Here is a 23503-nt window from a genome sequence, read left to right on the forward strand (position 1 = left end):
TGGAGGCGAATAAGGTGAAGTAGCTCAATTAAAACCCTAAATTTTTTAAGGCGAGATTTTGTGGTTAAAATCTTACAATTAAAAATAAAAAAGATATTTCCTTCTTCTTTTTTGTTGAAAAAGGCATAGCTAGGATTCAGGATACTCCTCCGTACGTAAATAAAAAAATGGTACAAGATGATCTTATAAGCATTAAATATATTGGAATGTATTTATGTTTATAATAAAATACTGGATTAAAGATCGGCATGCGCAGTCTTCGGCTATAAAATTGCTATGGTTTGTGAATCGATTATCTTGAAACAGACACACAAGCCCTCAAATGGAGAACCACAGTGCTGATGGTCCGGTTTGTGATAGCTACTCCCCTCTTTTATGATTTTAATACAGAATAACATGTAAATTTGTCGCACTATAATAGGAACTTCTCCAAATCCCCAGTGCATGTTGTGTTCCTTGATATGTGGTTTTATATGTAATTTGTTGCTTCGGATGATTTTGGTTTTGGTGCCCCTAGCTCCTCATGTGCTCCTCGTCTTTAATTGATTTATTATCCATAAGTGATGACTAATATCTTTCTCCTATCCCCCGATTCTCAACCTAACCGGTATATTTACATATAATGACATTTTTTTTTCTCTGAAATGTTATGCATGTTATTGCAGACTTGTGATTTGAAGGTGAATACATGTTGCAAGGAATGTGCCTTTAAAATAAAGGAAAAGTTACAAGAACTAAATGGTATGTACAAACTCCTAATTTTATTGTTTTTTTTTTTTTTTTGAAAAGACTCCTAATTTTATTGTTGTTGGTATTTAGTTGACACATTTATTCACATATATTTTTGAATATCGATCAAGTTTTTATATGCGTACGTAGGAGTGAATTCTATCAGTACAATACATGAAGTAAAGGAGTTGGTACAAGATACTAATGAGAAAGAAGCACAAGGTGGCATAGATGAAGAAAAAGAGGTGGTAACATATTCCAAGAGGAAGGACACTCGTTGTGCTAAAATATTAAGAAGGCGAATATCAAGGCTCGGGAAAATGGCCTGGTTTCTTGTTTCCTACAAGATCAAGAACCTTCTGGGTGCCCCAAAGATATCTAAGCCTTCTGCAAATCAAGCACCACCATTCAACAGCGTTCCAAATGATTACAAGAAAAAAATCGTTTCCAGGGCAAGAAACTGCCAATACTGCAGTGAGAGTGATAATTCCGATTGCGATGAAGATGAACGCACCTATAATAATGTGCCAAGAAGGGCGCCTAAGGGTACCATGTATAGGCCTCGTCCTCCACTCGCGCTTGTTCACCAGGTAAGGCCGAGGCCATATGTTTACGCGAGCAACTGGGGAAGACCACCACCACCACAGCCGCCCTTATTACCGCCGCCGCCTCCCCCATATGGGTACCAAAACCCTTATGGTTACAATTTGATGCCGCCGCCACATTTATATGGTTACCAAAATAACCCTTACAATTACAACTTCATCAACGGAATGGTGCCCCAGCCTCTGTATCCTTATTATTATGGTCAGAAACCAAGGGATCCCCCAGTTGGCAACTCATTCATCCATTTTTTAAGCGATGATAACACAGCTAGTAGTTGCAGTCTAATGTAAGGTGTTGGACTTATTTTTTGTTATATTCGAAGAATTGAACCGTTGATATGTGCTACAATTTTTATATGATAAATTATGTAAGAGTAACAGTCTCCTTAGATTTCACGCACCTCTACTGCAACGGATTGCAAGTCAGAGGTTCACGACTGGTTAAGCTTTTTCAATTATTTTATTTATTTCTTCTAAAACAAAATTATTTATTTATTTATTTCTACAAAAAAAAAAAAAAATCTTTTCTTTATTTTATTAATTTTTTTTTATATCATTTGAACAAGAACAAAACGACATTACACGTACAAAACACAATATTGTAAGTTTGTAACAATAGTTGTGGTGTATGCATGATATTGTTCTACAGCACATCATCAACAGAGGCGTACCTGCTTGTATAAGTCGGTCTCCTCAACATAGGTTTATTGTACAAATCAGCGGAGTTGCGTCTAGGACAGATTAGTCAAATAACATTCAGGATCAAACCCTAAGGGGAATCGCTTTGCGTCTGTGCAGTAGTTGTAGATCATATAGTTCTTTTGCACCCATTGCATCTGGCCTTTACCCGAGTAGTCCAACTTGTTCCAGTACCATGCTCCCTGGGAATTGGAATTGGCACTGAAGTTCCTGTAAGATGCAGTAAAGGGTGCTTGGGTCCAATCTATCTTCTGCAATATATCCACCTCTGGTAGCCCAGTTATCCGCATTCCAGAGACTGGAGTATAACCTCACAGGCTAGTATTTGGGAAATGGAATGCCAAAGGACTCCAGGTTCTTGAACTGTCTAATGGGAATGCCATCCATCAAGAAGCTATATATGCAAGAATTTGAAATCACATCAGTACAAAGGCAATGAAACTAAAACAAGATCCATAATAATGTTGCAGTTTTGTATTTTATTTTTATTTTTATTTTTTCAAATTACAGATCGATTATTTTACTAAATGATGCCTCAATGCCCAGTACCATTTAGTCTAGTGGCATAGTCTCCCCTTCGTAAGTGGGGGTTGTGAGTTCGACTCACGAAATGTTATTTACCTGATAAAAAAAAAAAAAATATATATATATATATATAGATCCTATCCAAAGCGGAGCTCCGCTTTGAAATTAACGTGTGAAGTTCAAGTTTTAGGTCACTTTTCGGTCGCATATCCACATCTCGACCGTTCAGTTTTTAGGTACTAGTGTATAGATCATCTCTGCAAATTTTCAGCCAAAATGATGATCGGTAAGGCATTGATAACTTCCTTAAAGCTAGTACGGTTCAGGTTGACAGATTCAGTCCGTCCATTGGTTTATGCAAGTTAGATACCTTAACGATCATCAATTTGGCTGAAAATTTGCAGAGATGGTCTATACACTAGTACCTAAAAACTGAACGGTCGAGATGTGGAGATGCGACCGAAAAGTGACCCAAAACTCGAACTTCACACGTTAATTTTCAAAGCGGAGCTCCGCTCTAGATAGGATCTGTATGTATATATATATATATATGGAGAAAAATTCAGTCACCGTCCCCAAACTATGCTGCCAAGGCCAATTTGATACCCGAACTCTCAAAAGTATCAATGTGATACCCAAAGACCTATTTTGATATCAACGTGATACTTCCGTCCAAAATTCCTAACGGAGTCGTCTATTTGCTGACGTGGCAAGGGTAAAATTGTCTTTCTCAACTAATTAATTATTAAAAATTAAAAAAAAAATTAAAAAAATTAAAAAAAAAAAGAAAAGAAAAAAACGAGATCGAGCTCTCTCTCTCTCTCTCTCTCTCCGCCAATCTGATCCTCTCTCCTTTCTATCACAATTGGTTATTTTTCTGGGAATGGATTTGTGGGTTTACAAAGAGCAGCCGAAATGGAGAAATTTTTTTTTGCACCACTGCAAAGGGTTTGTGGCTTATGAAGAACAATCGGAGCAGTGGGGATTGTCTCCGGTGTCGGCGACAAGGAGGAGGCTCTGATGTCCGGCGCAACCAACTAGGAGACCGGTTCGCAACTCCATCTCCACCTCCGTCATCGTCCCCACCAAGCTCAGCCACCTCTTATCCTCCTTATCCTCATCCACCACTCCCACCAGTAAGCCCCGCCATAGCTGCAGCTTCCCAACCCCAAACAGCGCCGTGACGCCGCGCCATTGACTGCCGCAGCTCGACCTGGAGCTTCTCTCCCTCAAGAGCTTCGAGTCCTACACCTCCCTCAAGGACCTCCTCCCCTCCTCCTCAATCCATTACGGGATAGTTGGTTTGTGAGTGTATCTTTTTCTCGGAGGTTGGGGTTGGAGAGGGATTTAATTTGTCTCTCTCAGTACAAGGAGGCAGCTATATCTGGGGTGGGGATCAGACCGGAGTTGGGTCCCTGCAGGGTCGTAATGGTGTCTTGCGGTGGTCGGAGGACGGGGCAGACTCGATGGATAGAGGGATCGTTTTGCTGGGTTGATGGATTGGTGGGAGAAAGCTAGCGGAGTGGAGGGAGATATTCGCCGGATCAGAGTGTGGATGCATGACTGTGGGCTGGGAACAATTTAACGATTTCGGGCTGGTGGATCTGGATATTTGCTTGGTGGAGGGTTGGAGGAAGAATTGCAAAGGTTATGGGGTGAGGCAAGAGGCTGCGGTTTGGCTAGAAGAAAATCGAAGAAGAAGAAGAAGAGAAAGAACAAAAAGAAATGAAAAGGAAAAAATGAATTAAAAAAGGGTAAATTGGTCATTTTACATTTTTTTGGGGACCCACGTACTTGCCACGTCAGCAAATAGACGGTCCCGTTAGGAATTTTGGACGGAAGTATCACGTTGATATCAAAATAGGTCTTTGGGTATCACATTGATACTTTTGAGAGTTCGGGTATCAAATTGGCCTTGGCAGCATAGTTTGGGGACGGTGACTAAATTTTTCTCATATATATATATATATATATATATATATATATATAATCACACTTGGAATGTTCTTGTTTGTAACTAGTAAAATCAATGTAGGCATTTTTAGACATCATTTATTTCATGAATAACTAGGGCAACTGTTATTTACTCACAGAAAATCACCATGTCCTCACAGTTTTGAATTTAATTATAGTACTTACACAATGTTTAGGGGATTCCAAAGTATAGAATATGTGTGGAAATCGGCAGTAGGATCAGATCAAATGTAGAATTGCTGCTCTCTGTTGCCCTGTCCTTGGCAAAAGACATTCGTATGTATGAAGAATTGGGTTTCGTGGTGATTTATTATTTTTAAATTCATACCCACGTCAACGAGAAGCAAATTAGTATTTGACTTTGATAATTAGTTCATGTCACTACTGCTGGTAAACCCTTCCACAAACACTGATATACCTGAACGTGAGGTCCACCCACGCTTTAAGGGAAGACAGCTTCCACGCTTTCACCTAGCTCAAGTGCTTAACCAGCCGGCCATCACTATTAGACAGTTGTTTCATACTTGTTTAAGAAACGCTACCACGACACATGCATGCATGCATTGAACTTTCTTTGGCTTGTTTCATGATTAGCTTGTCTTTACTCTTAACTTTTTTTTTTCCTTTCTTTTTTTGGCTTAGAGAGGAAGTCAGTTTATTCACAAGCAAACGATGTTACACATAATGAATCCGTCTTTACGGCTTATATATTGGATTTTATTATCTAAGTAATTACATCTTCAATATTGATCATAGCATAATAAGACTTACAACAAGTTTTAGAAGCAAAATTTATGGCATTGATTGTACGAGTTTGTGAAGAAGGCTGGACGTGTATTACATGAGGGAAACCGGCTCTACCAACAAAAAAGAAAAGTAGCCGAACCCGCAAAATGACTAGTTTAAAAAGGGGAACACATGACCTAAGGCCTCCTACGACCTCCCTACATTATACACACATTCATTTTCATCTTCCTTCAAAGTTTCACATTTCAAGTAAGCAATACTCTTGACAACCTCATCTTGGAACCTCAAAAATATTTCGTTTGTGTACACCTCACGCATTTGCTTTTCTATGGGATAGTAAGTCCTTGTCTTTGGAATTTCATTATTATCAACATGATCACGAATCAGTTCTTCATGCCTTTGTTGTCTAAGTCCCCTTTTAATCCTTGTAGCAAAATCCAATAAAGAATTGTTCACTGAAACAAATGATTTGAAGAATGAATGGTTACTCTCAACTCTTTGACTACTTTGCATACCTGCATGAAAGATGTGATTGCAAAATGCAGGGACCCATTTACTTCGTAGTTCATACATTGTGTTCAACCATGCATGATTTTCTTGACTACTTTGTTGAACATCATTCTTCCAACTAGCTTCAAATTCTTCTTTAGTCTTGGAGTTATATACACTAGCTTTGAAGAGTTCATAATAACTTTCAGCAATCACAGGTTCAAGCTTATCTCAAAATTTAAACATGATATGCCAAAGACAAAAACGGTGGAGTGTAAGTGGAAGAATTTGAGCAATGGCTTTTGCAATTGCTGGATCTTGATCAGTAATTATAACTTTCGGTGGACCACTAGGCATAGCTTTCAACCATTGTTCCACTAACCAAATAAAAGACTCAGTTTTCTCATCACTTAAAAGTCCACAACCAAATACAATTGTCTGGCCATGATGGTTGATGCCTGTGATTGGAGCAAAGATCATGCGATATTTGTTTGTGTTGTACGTGGTATCAAACACAACAACATCGTCAAAGAAATAATATGCTTTTTTGAGGTAGGATCAGCCCAAAAGCAACGATTCATCCTATTTTGTTCATCTCGGTCAACTTCAAAATAAAAAGACGGCTTCTTTTCCTTTTCTGACTCTAAGAACTCAAGTAGCATAGTTGCATCATGTCCCTTCACTTCTTCCCTCGAATCTTTTTCAAAGTTTCTCAAATCTCTAGGAATACATCTAACATTCTGTATACCACCTGCCACAGTCTCCATTATTTTGAATTGCTGACTTGTTCGAACATTAACACTACTTAGCTTTTCCATAAGACACTTCTTTGCCTTTGTAAGCTTGCGGTGTGATGGTAATAAATGTACTCTTTTGGGGGTTGTAAGTTCATGTGTATGAGCCTCCTCAAAGTCACTTACACACCATTTTTTGCTTGCCTTGTTAAAGACGATGTTCAACCTTGCCTTACAACCCATACGCTTTATTCCGCACCTCCTTTCTTCCATGGTCGATGAATGTTGCCATCTTGAGTTCTCATAAGTCTCATATGTTTTTCATTCCTTGGAACATAAAAATTGTTTCCAAGTAATCTCTCCAGTGATCTTTCTTCTCTTAGTTGAACCCATTCTCACACTAAAACCAACAATCTTTGCATATATCTCATTGTAAAAGTAATAGGCCTCCTCTATTGATTCGAATTCTTGACCAAGCTGAAGTTTTGGTTCATCTACAACAGCATTCTCCTTTGTCTCTTGTAACGATGGTTCACCCATCATAAAGCTGTAGCATTATATTACAAACACAACTATAATCAGAATTTCACCATAACAGAGTCAAAGACATAACACTAATAAAAAAGAAGTTAAAAACTAAACACAATTTCAATTCAAGCATTTTACTTATATTATAATTGAGCTCTTCATGTATGGAATTGCATTTTGACGACAAAATTATGTGAAGCCGTGAGCTCCTCATTAAACAAATCTATGTTGACCTTTTGAGATTTTAGTGCTCTGAATTAACATATTGCCCTACTTGAAAAAGATTATAAAAAAAAAAAAAAGCAGAAACTTTGACCGTGAGACAGAGAATGAAAGAGAGAATGAAACCAAAACTAAGACAATGAAACCAAGACAAAAAGTATTGATTTTTATGGGTCAATGAGGCTTCCTATTCAATGATTCAATCCATTCCATGGACAAAAAGTCAGGACAAAAAGTATTGGCTTTTTTTCAATTTCTTTTGACCAACTCTATATCCCAGCAAAATCAATACTTGCAAAAGAATACCAAAATTTCGACAATCAAATCAAAACACCAGTAATGAAATCATCAAACAAAATACGATGGCTCCATGCTTCACCCAAACTGAAAAGAAAAAAGTTAAAAAAAAAAAAAAAACCCTAAAATCAAGAGAGAGTAAAATCTAAGAAAAATACCTTCAAGATAGGCCAATCTTGTGATGATGAGGATGAATCAAGAATGGTATATGGGAGGCGAGGGAGGAGGAAGAACTCAAGACTGAACGTGGAGACGAGGGAGGAGGAAGAACAGAAGAACCCAAGACTGAACGTGGAGTCTTGGTTGAGACTAAACGGGATTGGATAATGGGTTAAAAAAAATTGTTTTAATGGTTTGCTATTCTATCCGTTTGATCAACTGAATTAAGATCCAACGGCTGGGAGGGTTTTGTCCCGTTTTGTCCCTTTATTTTCGTCCCGCAGGTGAGCGGGCTTGATGCTATTTATATCACATACACTTCCATTCATGGTGAGGCGTAGAGCACAGGTACTTAAAGACAACAAGGTAATTTTTGTAGAGATAATTAGCTCTAATCTTTTATACCTTTTTATTGTGGACGTGAAATCTACACCCCTTACTGATTTTTGTATTTGGTAGTGTTGCTACTCTTTCAAAATTGCCTTTTTACGAATCACATCCATGTTCTTGTTGTTCATCAACACTATTATTCTTTAAATTACCTGATTGTATGACCATCTAACCATCAACACTCACCTAACTCTTTGAAATTTAGTGTTTATATTAGGTTGTCAATAGTAGGTCAACTGTATCTTTCTATAAGGTGTTATCATATTTTCTACTTGTGGCTAGGGGCATAGCCAGAAATTTTATCTAGAAGGGTCAAAACTTGAGAAAGAAAAAAAAAATTACAAATCTATAGATTTAAAACCATATTATATAAACTTAGTATATATAAGTAATCTTTTTTTTTTTTTTTTTAAAGTGAGTAAAGTTGAATGAGTTGTCGACCGCCTTGAAAACGAGAAGAACTCAAATTAAGCAAAAGAACAAGAAACGGTTGAGAAGAGAGGAATAAGAGACAAAAAAATATATATAAGATCATAATTTTTTTCATCTTTTGAATTCTACCGTAAAGGATTTATTATATTTATATCTCCTAATTTGAGAATCGTTCATTGGAGATTCAATTATATAAAAAGAAGGTGAGACATGTCAAGACAAAAACGGTTGAGAAGAGAGGAATAAGAGACAAAAAAATATATATAAGATCATGATTTTTTCATCTTTTGAATTCTACCGTTAAGGATTTATTATATTTATATCTCCTAATTTGAGAATCGTTCATTGGAGATTCAATTATATAAAAAGAAGATGAGACATGTCAAGACAAAAACGGTTGAGAAGAGAGGAATAAGAGACAAAAAATATACATATAAGATCATGATTTTTTTCATCTTTTGAATTCTACCGTTAAGGATTTTTATATTTATATCTCATAATTTGAGAATCGTTCATTGGAGATTCAATTATATAAAAAGAAGGTGAGACATGTCAAGACAAAAGCAGAATGGTCAATATCTCGTTTCTATTTACAGAAGTCCAAATATTTCAACCAATCATATTCAGTTCTAAAAAATTATATGATTTTTTAGCAGACAATGGCCATATAGCCACAATCGACAACAATATGGCATAGCACTGAAACAGTTGATAATTGATCTTGAAAATCCATATAAAGCACTGCAACACCCCACAAAATTCATAAGTATAAGTAGCAAAGAAAAGAAAAATTAACCTAACCTATAGGCACATGCATGGGCGTAGCTACTATAAGGCGAGAATGGTCAATTTTGTGAATATGATTGGTTGAAATATTAGCTAATATGATTGTGAGTGCAAACATTAGGGACTCGTTACCAAAGGTAAAAAATCTTGCACGGAACAAGACAAAAAGACATTAATGTTCAACCATAAAGATTGCATTTTTACAGAAAGTGAAAATACCAAACTCTCCTTATGGAATGAGAGAAATGGAAAGAAAAAGGGTAATATTGTAAATTAGAGCATCCACGAGCATGGGTTGTAGACTTGTAGTACACAACTAGCTCCTCTGAAACTAAACCCAGCTCCTCCAAAACTAAACCGCCTTGTCAGAGCAGTGAGGTTTGAAATCTCTAAAACCCTACGTCGGTTTCCCCGTATCACTCTTCCGTCAAACTCTCTTCCTCTTTGTGCAAACCGACGAGCCATTTTAGATGAGGAGAGCAATGGACTTTGACAACGAGATCACTCCGTCTTCGTATGGGTCGATGTCGGAGTCGACCTCGGAGGACTCTAACAAGTCTGAGGGAATGGTGGGGATCGGGGAAATGCGGACGGAGGAGGGGAAAGAGTTGTTCCGAGCCGAGCGCTACGGTAGACATCCCCTCTATTTTTCTATTACTTTAATTCAATATTTTTTTTATTTATAAAATACCCTAACTATGCTCCTTTGTAATTATGTTTTTTTCTTCTTTTTTTTTTTTCTATTTGAGAAGTCAATCATGAATCAAACATCGTTATACAATAAATCAATTTTTTTTTGTTCAAAAAAAAAAAAAAATCAATTTTTTTCACCTATGTAAATGAAGAAAAAATAATACGTTCATTAAGTGGAATGACCTATATTATTGAACATTGTCTTTTCCAGGTAATTACGTTCATCAACTTGCAAACTTTGTCTTCATACAAGTAGGAGGGGTATGAAGCATGCTTTTGAAAATGAAGAATCTAAATGCAGAAGAAACAAACTTTGCAATGTAGATTCAGTTTTTTGTTTTTTTGTTTTTGTTTTTGTTTTTATATCTTCTGGATGACTGTTTTTTCCCCACCGCTGATGTTAGTGACATCCACGGTGGTAGTTAGACTAGCTAACCAACAGGTCATGGGTCACCAACATTTGCAATTTAGATTCAGTTGGATGAACGTAATTACCTGGAAAACATATTTCGTGTCTAATAATACAAGTCATTCCACTTAATGAACGTATTATTTTTCCTTCATTTTTCACCTATATAAAAATTGATTTATTGTATAATGATGTTTGATTCATAATTGACTTGTCAAATAGCAAAAAATAAAAAGAAACATAATTACAAGAGAGGGTAGTTATGGTAATTTATATAAAAAAATTGAATTAAAGTAATAGAAAAATAAAAAGGGTGTGTGAATAGAGAAAATGGGTGTGTGAATAGCACCATCCTTTATGTAAAAAAGAAAATAAAAACTTAACTTTTGTAATTATTTTTTTCTTTTGTTTTTCAGGTCTGCACTAAGGTGCTACTGTTGTTTCAAGTGACAGTAACTGTTATTGTTGCACTGTGTTTGGACTTGTTTATTAGATGCATGAAGACCAAGATAAAAGCCGGACATCGATGGAAGAAGAGATTTGTAGATCCCCAATTTGCACAAGAAGGTATTATGCGTTGCCCCCTAACCCCTTAAGTTGGGTTCCGCCTGTGGCCTAGTGTAGGATTGTGTGCAAGTATATCTATGTTGTAGTCAGCCCAACTTAATCACTTCATAGACCTTTTATTCAGCAAGCTCAATAGTATTTCATCACTAATATTCTCTTGCAGTTTACTTTTCCTTACTGTTTTAATACATCGCACCATTGAATTGATGTCAAACAATGAATGGAGATAGTTTGACAAATTTTAAATGTTACACCCCATATCTAGATTTACCCGTTTACTGGTTATTTGGATGGTAAACAATTAAAATCCTTACTTTTTACTTCATTTCGAACTTTTAGGGGCTCCAAACGTTGACTTTTTCTCAAGGTTCTAAAAAACGTTAAGCGCTAGTCGAGCGGAAGGCCGGGGACTAGCCTACCCGCCTAGGCCGTTTTTATTTTATTTTATATTTTATTTTTATGTTTATAACATATAATTATATAAATAAAAATATAAAAGATATTATAATGTTTGAAAATAGTAAAAATACTCAAAATATAGATAAAATGTCCAACAACAATGAGATAATGAGTTCTTAGAAATAAAATAAAAATTACAAATTTGATTCATCCAAGCCTAATCCTCAAATTCTTCTTCTCCATATCCCTTTAGCACTCCCTCCTCATCAGACTCAAACTCAAAATCCATCTCATATTCTTCCTCTTCATCCGATACAAAATCCTCCTCATGAAGTTCTCTAATTTCTTGAAGTCTACAACTTCTCCCAGGCTCTAAGCTACTCTCCACTCCCAATCCCAATCCCTCTCCAACTACTTCACTAGTAAGATCAGACTCAACATCTTCATCACCACCATCCACAATCCATCCTTGGGCCATAGTAGCTTCACCAGCAAGTAATACATCCACATTCTTCTCTTTCATTCTTCTCTTCTTGTTGATGATCTTGGCATTGAATTGGACATAGACTAAATTGTTTAACCTCGTTGTATCTAGTCTATTCCTTTTCTTTGTAAGGATCTACATAAAGACAAAAAAATTAGTATATTATGAGTTTGTAAATAATTAGTAAACTACATTACTACTTGCTTATAAACTTACAAAAATGCATAACTAAATAAGTACTTACCCCCTCAAAAGCACTCCAATTTCTCTCACATCCGGATGAGCTTGTGGTCAATGAAAGTATCCTTTTAGCCATACTTTGCAATTTTGTTACAAGGTTTCCATAAATATTCCACCACAAAACTAAAAAAAACATAAACAAAACAACAACAATTATGAATTAGCCAAACTCCAAAAGCAAAACAAACAAAATAAGTTGCTACATAAAAAAATAAGTTGGTATTTCTTATCCGGATTATAATTGTCATCATTTTGTGAGCATCCCGCCTTAGCCAAAACTCTTCCAAATCCACCTTCTTTCTTCAAATACTTGTGCAATTCTACATTTATCACCAAACTTTGAGTTTGAATGTTATCGGGAAAGAATACCTCAACAAAAGTGAAGAACCCATCCATGACCACATTATCATTCTCAATGCTTGGATTGGCATATGTGTAGTAAGGGTTCAAGAGGTAGTCCGCTAAATGCAATGGACTATCAAGTCGATCACGGGCTTTTTCATCAACAATGTCAAGGATTGGACGATAGTGAGCTTCTTGATCTTTGAATGCCATTTTAATCTCCTCTTTGGCTCTAAGTAGTTCTTCATACACAAAGCCCATTTATGGCTTTCTATCCCCATCAACAAGGTGAAGCACCTTGACTAAAGGGCAAACACCTTCAAGCAAAGACTTACCCCATTCCAAAAAGAAGCACTCAAAGCATCGGTCATAATAGAGCAACCATTCAAAGCCCACTCTTCTTCTTGCTTCTTCAATGAACTTTTAGTTCTCTCTACCTCTTCCTTCAATAATGGTTCCCTTAATTGGTATTGGCTTGGAGGTCGGCAACCCAGGTCAAATTGACCAACCGCTTCGACAAACCTCTTGAAGCTATCACTATCAATGGCATGAAAAGGAATTCCGGCTTCATGCACCCATCTAGCCAAGTATTGATGCACACTATGTGTTCTTTGCTTGAAAAGTGCATCATTGATATTTTGTTGCCTCATCTTCCTACTTTCATCCAATGAAGAATCCGGATCGATGGGGGATGCAAAACGGTCCATAGGCCCAAGAGTATGCGACATTCTTCATGTCCCTTGACTCGCTTCATTGTCTTCATCTCCTTCAAGAATGACTTCTTGCCTCACTTATGCTTCATGTCTACTCTTTTGTTTCTTCTTAGACTTTGCCTCTTCAATAGCATTCTTGCATTTGGCTTTATTCTCATCCGAAGACTTTTTACAAGGAGCCACTTTTCCCTTGATGTGGGCAATATGTTGCTTCATTCGATATATCCCACCACTCACTAATTTCCCACACAACTGACACTTCAACCTATCCAAGTTTGAAGCATCCGCCAACTCTGCATATTCCTATCCAATATCACCCGAACCACGCTTCAATGATCTATCCATCTCCGACATTGCATTAGATGTCGAGGAAGATGTAGTACCCGCCATTGCCCTCAATAAGTAAAAGAGTATTCAACATTCAACAACCATTTCTATATATGGAAATATGCAATTCAATTTACCAAAACAATGAAACATGTCAAGTGATTACCAAAAACTCAAAAAGTCCATAACAGAGGCACATAGCATAATTAATCTGAGCATACAAGTATACAACTATACAAGTATACAACCTGTCACAGAGCCCATTCACAGAGGCCAAATTCAATTAATCAAGTCCCATGACTTCCATCCAAAACGGCCAAATATTCAATTAACCAAAACAAAACAGTCTAAAATTAATGACAGAAGCTTCAAACAATCAAACTCAATGTCATCAACAACTCAACAAGACAACAAGATAACCATTGTCAATCAATGAATCCAGAAACGGAAACCAGGAGAACGTGAGAAACAGGGGGAAACACTGAAACACGAGTCATCAACAACACGAGTCAAAACTAAAAACTCAAAGTTTCATACAATACCCAGCAACTTAACAAGAGATTAAAAGACTCACCGAGCTTGAAGAACCCAGAAATCGAACCAAGAGTGTCTTCTGCTTTGCTGCTTGCGTGGCTTGATAGCTTGAGGAGGAGTCAAAGAAGCAAACCAAGAGTGATGACTGGAAAGTGAAAACCCAGAAATTCTGAATTCGATTGAATCATTGAAATATTCTAAAACCTAGAAATTCAACTTACCAGAAATTCGTTGTTACGGCGTCACCGGCGACTAAGACAGTCAGAGAGAGGCTGAGTACTTGAGCAGTTGAGAATAGTGTGGCCGGACCGCAGAGAGAGGCAGAGAAATTGAGAGAAAGAGACCGGAGCAAAAAGCCTCCAGTTTTGGACTTTTGGTTCAAAACGACGACCCTCCAGAACCTTATCTTCGATTTGGGAATTGGGACTTTGGGTAAATTACTAAATTGGCTTTAAGTCTAGAGAGGGAAAAAAAAAAAAAAAAGGCTGAAACGACTAATTGTCGACTGCCCAAATCTCGCCCAGAACCGTTTAGACTACCTACGCGGCCGATTTTCTCCTTAGCGCCTAACTCACTCGACTAGGCTAAAATCAGAACTGGGAGGAGGCGCCTAGCGCCTAGCCCGATTTTTAGAACCTTGCTTTTCTATGATTCACTTTTTGAAGAAACTTTGTTCTGAAAAGTTGTAGAGGGTGTTAAACTAAGTTCGTGGACATGCGGCACTCCAAAATCAGAGTTCGTATGAAGAAGTTACTATTTGAAAAACAAAAATTACTAATTCAACAAACCTACTATAAATTGCAGTTTGACCTTCCATTTTTGGAAGTTTCCATTTCAGTCAACAAACCCTAATCTGGAAACTCTCCCGGTGAGACTCGAATTTCATTATCTGACTCAAAATGTTAACCCAACCGGTTCTCCACCGTTAGGCCACCGTTTGTCTCCACACCGACCACGCTTATGACCTTCTAATCCCCTGCTTCAATTTGCAGTGGAGAAAGAGAATTGAAGCCATAATCTCTTCGGCAATCCGACGCCCTTGACCTGATTCGATCTCCGAACTCCAGCCATTTCAGCCGGCGCCGCCACCGATTTCTGGAAGCCCTTACCCTCTAGCATAATTCATGAAATTTTGATAAGTTATCTAAACTCAAATATTTGAATCTCCACTTTTTGAAAACAAATTCTCAATAATCCAATAAGTCAAGTATCGGCAAAAACTCTGAGAATACTCCATAACTCAAAATGAACTCAATGTCAATAAATCTTAAATAACTTGTTTTTTTTTTTAGTGGAATACGTCAATAGAACCAACACACACACCCATGCAATGTATCCCAGCATAGCCAGCCTAATCACTGCACTGCAGACGCACGAACCATTGGGTGTTTTAACTAACCCAGGTCCCTCAAATCTGCATAATATCAAGAAATCCCGATAATTCAACCATACTCAAATATTCAAATATCATACTTCATTTATTATTAATATAAATCAATATGATAAAAATAATACTACATGCACATTTAATTTAAAAACAAATGTCCACCACCGGAGTTTATAATGAGTTTCCTTTCCAAATTTAATCCTTTCAGATGGTTAGTCGGTAATACCTTCTAGCCATCGCCTCCTCATATTCTGAGCGAAAGTACCCTCCGATGCATCACCCAGTTGGCAGTACCTTCCAGTAGTATGAGATGACTAGTCGGCATTGCTCTCTAGTCGTCGCCTATTTTATCATGTGAGAGTTTTAAATGAGATTTCTGAAATGTTTATGAGATGCTCATATCTTAAATGAAATGATTTACAGATGATAAAGAATTTATTTTGATATTTTAGTACTAGAGAGCGATTAAAAGTATTTTCACGAAATCTTACATGCTTGGTTTTATCTGAAATTAAATTTGGGAAAGTATTAGATTTTATTTTATTTCATTGAAATTATTTATTTTTCGTCCACTCACTCTAACATTAAATACTTTTCCCTAGGCTTTTCAGTTTTTCGTGCCTAGTTTGCAGATTAGTTGAGATCAAGCGTGCGTAGGCGTTGAGGCATAGTGTCCACAACCTTCATCTTTATTGTAGGTTACATATTTAACCGACAGATACGTTATTTCAATATTTCATTTAGATTGCTAAGATTACCGACACTTTAGTTGTATCTAAAATTTGATACTCGAGATTCATCTTTAAGATTCCTTGTATATCACTTATGAAAGTTGAATTGTTGAGGAGAGCTTGTAGGCTCATGGAGATGAAGATATTGTTGGCTATTAGAAGTGTTTCTTTTGTTTTCTTAGGTTTGGATAGTCTATTTTATGGATAATTCTGCCATTTTTTGGGTGAAATTTCCCCTAAGATGGGCCCTACAATGTCACCTCGAATTTCAGGGTGAAATATGGGGCGAGTTCTGTCACTAAATCTTAGTTTATTGATCTCAATATTCAAACGCTTGCGAGTAGGTTGAAATATTCCTCGTGAAATCACTCATTTAATTTAAATTATTCCTCCTAGTCTATTCATGTTGGTACAAGTGTACGTCGGTACATTGAATACTCTCTCACATGTTTGAACCATCCAACAACACCCATAACTTGAGACAACGAAAGGTTGTGGGAGACCACTCTTGTAATGCTCCATGGTGAACGAGAGAAATGAACCCATCATTTGGGAAAAAATAAATATTAAAAACTTTTTCTGGATTCAAAGAGCAGATATTGATTTTGAAAAATAATATTACCGCTAGGATGTAAAACTATGCAACAACTTCCACAAACCGGAAGACCAAAAGGCTAAGAGCCACCACTAAAACAAGAGTTTTTTTTTTTTTTTTGATGACAGAAAAAAAAATTACATAACAAAACCACGAGAGACACTCCCTCTCAACTGATCCAAATGGAATGTTGCGGACACAGAAAGGGGAATACAAGAAAACCAAACCTTACAATTTACATGATTATAGGCTAAAGAGGCCAAATGATCTGCAACAAAGTTCGCTTCTCTGTAAATATGCCTAAATATAATAGACTGAAAAGTAGAAGCTAGCTTTTGATGTCTCTGACAAGCACTTGAATTAATTGTCCAAGGAATAGCAGTTTTTCCAGAAAGAAAATCTATCAACAACTTTGAATAGCCTTCAACAATAACTTTCAATAAATTTTGCAATTGAGCTGTGTGTAAACCTTCACGAAGAGTTGTAGCCTCTGCAACCAAAGCATTAGTTGATCCAATATTTCTACACGCTACAACAAATGGATTCCCTTGAGAGTCCCTAATAATAAAACATGTATAATGGTTGTCGAATTTGACTCCAAAAAGATTGATAAAATAAGGCATGAATCCCATCCAGACCTGGAGCTTTCAAGGAACCAATACTTTGAACAACAGAAAATAATTCATCATATGTAACTGGTGCAAGTAATGACTGATTATCTTCAGGAGAAATAAAAGGATCAATAGTTGAAAGAAAACAAGATAATGAATCATGATGCAGTGTACTAGAATGAGAAAATCTATGTTTAAAAGAAGTGATTAGAATATCAGCAATTTGGGATTGGTCGTTAGTCCAGCAACCAAGATCATTTTTCAGTTTAAGGATTTGATTTTTCTTTCATCTTATAATAGCATGAGTCTGAAAATATTTAGTATTCTTATCACCTAAAGAAAGCCATTTATCCTTAGAGCGTTGAGCCCAAAAAAGCTCTTCATCTCTAAACAGAGAATCAAGTTGAGGAGACTGTAGAGAATCTTCTTGTTGAAATTGATATGAAGAAGGTAAAGAAGACGATTGGAGATTCAGAAGTTGTGAATGTAAATCTTTCATACGCTGAAACAAATTATCAAACACAGTGTAATTTCAATTACGAGCTAAAGCCTGAAAAGCATTGACTTTTGCCACAAAACTCTCAAAAGCATTACCATTAGTTAGAATAAACCATGCAACATTAACTATATTATGAAAATCAGGATGTTGAAGCAGACAGCTTCAAGTTTAAACGGTTTTCGTTGCTCCACGATGTACGAGAGAAATGAGCTATCTTTCGAAAATCACATAAATGATAAACAATGAACAATCCAAATGATTTTGAATCCAAAAAATAGAATTTTTTTCTTCTTCCAACCAATAATATTACCGCAGTCTACTGGCCTATAACAACTCCCCTTACGTCATAACCTATAACAAAATTTACCCCAGTATTACCAAACAAAGCTACGTCTTATCGTTAAACTAACAGGATAAACCAATACTTGATCTCAAAGAAATTGCAAAAAACCAAACTTTGAAAACTCTCAAATAGTTGGTCAGTCTTCTCTGACTCTTGACTCTATCTTCAATCCTTTCTGTCTGTCCTTCTCTCTCCCTTGCCGTCTTTGCATTTGCTTTTCTTGCCTTCACATTTCTTCCTTACATGCCTTTCCCTCCCTCACCGTCACCGTCCTCCTCAACACACCCCTATTTGGTCCCCTCAAACTTTCCCCCAAAACCCTCCTCTCCGATCTTCTCCAATCCAAGTTAGGTATTGTTTCCCATCTGGGTTTTTCTCCCAAAACCAAGAAAAGTCTCCTTCTTGCTTCTGGGTCCAATACTCCAATCCCAAACAGATCTTACCACCCTCAACTTTTCAAAAAAAACCCCATCTTTCTACTCCCCCAAAAGCTTCAATCCACCCTTCAAAATCGAATCTTGGCATCGAATTCCATCAGGGTTCTGTATATGGATCCTGGACCAACATCAAGATCGGTTCTTTTCGGATTCCTTCTACTTGTCTCTTTGATTCTACATGTTTCCGGCAACTTGGTCTTCCCGGTGAGTCACAAGTTCCAGGGCCGCCGCGGGCAGTGGTCACTTAGTGAGTTAAAAGCCCACGACATTCGGCGTCACGGCCGGAACCTCCTCTCTGTTTCGTCATCAGCTGTGGATCTGGAACTGGGCGGCAACGGCCACCCTTCCGAGACCGGTCTCTACTTCGCCAAGCTCGGAATCGGATCCCCGTCGAAGGACTACTACGTGCAAGTCGACACCGGCAGCGACATTTTGTGGGTCAATTGCATTGAGTGCGCCAATTGCCCCAAGAAAAGCGACATTGGAGTCAAGCTCACATTGTATGATCCAAAGGACTCTTCCACTTCCCAATCCATCACTTGTGATCAGGACTTTTGCACTTCGCAATACGATGGTCAGTTGCCGGGTTGTAAACCGGAGTTGCTGTGTCAATATAATGTGGTCTATGGGGATGGGAGCTCGACTGCAGGGTACTTTGTGAAGGATGTGATTGAGTTTGATAAGGTTAGTGGGAGTCATCAGACTTCGGTGACGAATGGGAGCATAGTTTTCGGGTGTGGAGCTAAGCAGTCAGGGCAGCTAGGGAAGTCGTCTGAGGCGCTTGATGGGATTCTTGGTTTCGGGCAAGCGAATTCGTCCATGATATCCCAGCTGGCTGCAGCTGGGAAGGTGAAGAAGCAGTTTGCACATTGTTTGGACAATGTGAATGGGGGTGGCATTTTCGCAATTGGGGAAGTTGTGGAGACGAAATTGAAGCTGAACATGACTCCATTGGTGGCCAAAAGTGCGCATTACAATGTGGTCATGGAGGCGATTGAGGTGGGTGGTGATGTTGTAGACCTGCCCTCGGATACATTTGACAATGGAGACAAGGAGGGGACCATTATCGATAGTGGCACCACTTTGGCTTATCTTCCACAGGTGGTTTTTGAGCCGGTGATGAAAATGATACTGAGCAAGCAACCCCTTTTGAAGTTGCACACTGTTGAGGACCAGTTCACATGTTTTCAGTATTCGGAGAATGTGGATGATGGATTTCCGGTGGTGACGTTTCATTTCAAGAACTCGGTTTCGCTTTCGGTGTATCCCCATGAGTATTTGTTCCAATTGAAAGAGTATGTATGGTGTTCTGGGTGGCAGAGCAGTGGGATGAAAACCAAAGATGGAGGCTCCATGACTCTTTTGGGAGATTTGGTGCTCTCGAATAAGTTGGTGTTTTACGATCTTGAGAATCAGTCCATTGGGTGGATTGATTACAATTGCTCTTCAAGCATCAAAGTGAGGGATGACAGTTCGGGGGCAATATACTATGTTGATGCACACAATATTTCTTCTGCTTCAGGTATATTAATAGGTAGAAGATTATTGACATTCTTGTTATTTGTAATTTGTATGCTGCTGCAAATATCTATATAGTTAAATTAGTTCAACATATAGGCACAGCATTCTTTGATTTTGAACCATAATTTATCAATCAATAAGAATTTGGGTTTGCTCAGCTTGTGCAATGAATCGTCTCTTTTCTGAGGATAGATTGTGCTCTGACACTTCAGTTCAAAGTTGCTCCTGATTGTCATTATGATACACATAGGATATGGGGATGTCTAGTTGGTATAAATAGATAAGAGTGAATAAAGTGGGGATTGAAGTGAGAATTTTGGGTATGTGGATTGAGAATTTGGTGTTTGGAGGAGAGTATTATAGGAATTTTGGTATTGAAGTACGAAATTTGGAAATTTGGGGTTTGGGAGAATGGAGTTTAGAATAATTTTCTGATTATTCAAGGATTGCTCTGTATAAGCTCTTATTTGCTAGTGGGAATTCAAGGAAGCTCTTGTTTGCTTTATGGGTTCTTGTATATGCCAGTATTATTCTATATAATCTCCTAATGAAGTAACTAATGATTCTTCTGTGCAAGCTCACAATTGCTGTGTGTAATGTTGACAAGAGCAAGCCAATGTCAGTTTTTCCAAGCACCCAGGAGTCAATGAAAAGAACAGAACTTTAAACTCCGATGCAATTGAAATTACTATTTTATGTTCAACTAAATTCATTTGACTTGAACAAAATTCATTTGACTTGAATATCTTAAAACATGAGGTCAAAATTGAACAGCTATCACAACCTAGAGAACAAGTTCAGTCTTTTAGAATCTTGCGTGCCCGTCAAGAAGCAGTCTGTGATGTTCCCATCTGTAAATTAGCAGAAAATACTAAATTTCTTAGTGGATTGCATGATGAAAAGAATGTGATATTAATGTATTTAAGTCTAGTTATCATATTAGAAAGTATTGGTAGTGTTATTCATAATTAAAAGAAAAAAGAAAGAAAATATGTTTTCCAAAGAGTAACTAGACGAGCAGACATGCTACAATAAAGCAGAGGAAACCTCACCTTTGTCTCCATGAAAATGAAATACTGCCATGGGCTCAGATCCTAGTCGTAACTTGTAAGTGCAGATTCATATAACTTTCGGGTATTTTGAAGACGGTCTTTATCCCCGTTGGATGCAAAGTTTGATTCCAACTCATTGCAGGTCCTATAGGGGTGTGGTAGAGCAATAAAGCTGCAAAAGGAACATGATGCATGCTTAGATATTCCTTGCCTCCTTGGTAAACAAACAATCTTGGTTGACGTATAATGAAGAGTTATCATAATGTGAGCAATTCCTTGGGATTTTATGTAGAGCTCATAACAAGATGACCTACCACTTATTCACTTCTCTAGCATGTGAAATTCCATTTATTTGGAGAACAAAACTCACAATAGAAGAAGATGGGGAAATCCATTTTCAAGCTGGCAACTTTAGCTAATCATTTCAGCAATCAGAACTTACCTGATAAAAACAAGTTTTTGATTAGCAAAGAACTTGAGGGCCTGCAATATGAGATAGTGTTATAAGTGTTCTCATCAAGATGCTGCACGAGGTAAGTTCAACAGGAGGGAGGGGGAAATTGGAAGGTGTACATAACATACCATTAGCTACAGGCTCTCAGCTTCTGAAATGGATTTCTTATCAAAACTTCTTTAACAAGTTCAATGATGGATTGCAGCTCATCTTTACTCGAAGAAATACAATCTCTTCTAAACTTTCTAATTTCTACTTAGACCCTTAATAGCCATAACTTTGCTGAATATGAAAATTTTCTGGAACAAAGATTTTGTGCTAGTTTCTGGGATTTATCTAGTCTTCCAAGTTGCAATACAATGAAATATGCTGACAGGCAAGTTCCTCGTTGATACACCCCATTGTTCAGCCTTTTTTTGGATAAGTGGGAGTCCAAAGGACCCAAAAAGAAACAAAAAAAAACACAACCCAACCTCAGCCAATGGCTGTTACAACTTTCCTGTATCTAAGGACTTCACACAAATCATCTAACAAAAAACTAGTGATCTGTGGAGGAGGTTGCTCAAAGTAGATGGTACCAATCTCAGCAGTAAATTGCATCTTGATAGTGCATCAGCAACCGTATTAACTTCCCGAAACACATGGCTGATAATACACTCTGAAAAACCAGCCTGAAGGTGAAGACAATAATCAATCACAGTCTTCAAAGGGCACAGCTCATCCACCCCATTATTCACCAAGTTAACCAAGACTTTAGAATCACATTCCACAACCACTTTGTCCATGCCAATATCAGCCGCCAGTTTTAATCCAAGACGCATACCCCATGCCTCAGCTTCCAAAACTTCACCATGCCCAAAATGAGCCAAAAAACCATTTATCCAATTTCCAAACTGATCTCTAATAACCCCTCCAGCTCCAATATTTCCATGAAGATTGGATCTAGCACCATCCACATTCAGTTTGACCCATCCATTAGCAGGTTTCAGCCATTTCAGAGCCACAGAAGCTTGTTCATTCACTACGTTCTTCTTCTCTTGGGAAAGAAACCATTCGGTAGCACTTTCAATGATTATTTTAGTTGGATTAATAGGAAACTGGAATCCTTCTTCAAAGACATTTGTGTTCCTCCATTTCCAGATATATCAACATGTAAAAGTAAAGAGAACATTCCAGTTCATACCCCCATAACACTTCATAGAACAGTGACCATTGGCAGCTAACCAGCCTACCCAATCAAGCTGCATAGCCCTCTTGATACTATTAGAACAGTTAAGCTTCTGCCAAAATTTTAGTAACTCTAGGACAATCTCTTAGCATATGAAGCAGAGATTCAGTATGGACATGACAAATAGGGCAGAACTCATCTCTTGTAGACCTTCTTTTCATCCTTTCAGCATTAGTGAGGAGCTTACCCTGAACAATCAACCAGAAGAAAATTTTTAGCTTAGGGGGCATACACAATCTCCACAAGAACTTCCAACAAAAGTCAGCGTTCTCCTCATCAAAGAGGGATAAGTAAGCAGATTTTACTGAAAAATGGCCGTTAGATGTTCCACTCCAGATAATCTTATCATCATCACCACCAGCAAAACCCACAGGCATACTCAAAATTTTATTGATAATATCTTCTTCAAAAAATTGTTCCAGGAAGCTAATATTCCATCCTCCATTGGTCCAGCTATCCCTAACAGAGATATTAAAATCAATGTTCTCAGTAGTTCTAGCGAGGTTAATCAGGGGACCATTCTTCAACCAATGATCAGTCCAAAACTTAATAGAATTACCATGACCAATTCTCCATATAATTCCTTTTTTAACAAGTTCAGCTCCAAAAAGTATGCTTCTC

The 23503-nt window shown here is 37.5% G+C and overlaps 3 protein-coding genes and 1 pseudogene across 3 annotated transcripts; 2 read left to right on the forward strand and 2 right to left on the reverse strand.

Annotated features, from left to right (window-relative positions):
• Positions 1 to 1049: 1049 nt before the first annotated feature.
• Positions 1050 to 1625, forward strand: LOC112171585 (leucine-rich repeat extensin-like protein 2). Its single transcript, XM_024308747.1, has one exon. It carries the CDS (start codon positions 1050 to 1052, stop codon positions 1623 to 1625), a length of 576 nt encoding a protein of 191 aa, XP_024164515.1.
• Positions 1626 to 2065: 440 nt separating this feature from the next.
• Positions 2066 to 4858, reverse strand: LOC112171586 (annotated as a pseudogene).
• Positions 4859 to 11601: 6743 nt separating this feature from the next.
• On the reverse strand, positions 11602 to 12711 carry LOC112171587. The gene is made up of 3 exons (XM_024308748.1): positions 12402 to 12711; positions 12113 to 12231; positions 11602 to 12003 (listed from the first exon to the last, which is right to left on the reverse strand). Exons 1-3 carry the CDS (start codon positions 12709 to 12711, stop codon positions 11602 to 11604), a joined length of 831 nt encoding a protein of 276 aa, XP_024164516.1.
• Positions 12712 to 18332: 5621 nt separating this feature from the next.
• On the forward strand, positions 18333 to 20651 carry LOC112174556 (aspartic proteinase 36). Its single transcript, XM_024312345.2, has one exon. The coding sequence runs from the start codon at positions 18739 to 18741 to the stop codon at positions 20221 to 20223; it is 1485 nt and encodes a 494-aa protein (XP_024168113.1). The 5' UTR covers positions 18333 to 18738; the 3' UTR covers positions 20224 to 20651.
• Positions 20652 to 23503: the final 2852 nt, after the last annotated feature.

The sequence above is a fragment of the Rosa chinensis genome, chromosome 6, assembly GCF_002994745.2.
Source record: "Rosa chinensis cultivar Old Blush chromosome 6, RchiOBHm-V2, whole genome shotgun sequence".
Taxonomy (NCBI): Eukaryota; Viridiplantae; Streptophyta; class Magnoliopsida; order Rosales; family Rosaceae; genus Rosa; species Rosa chinensis.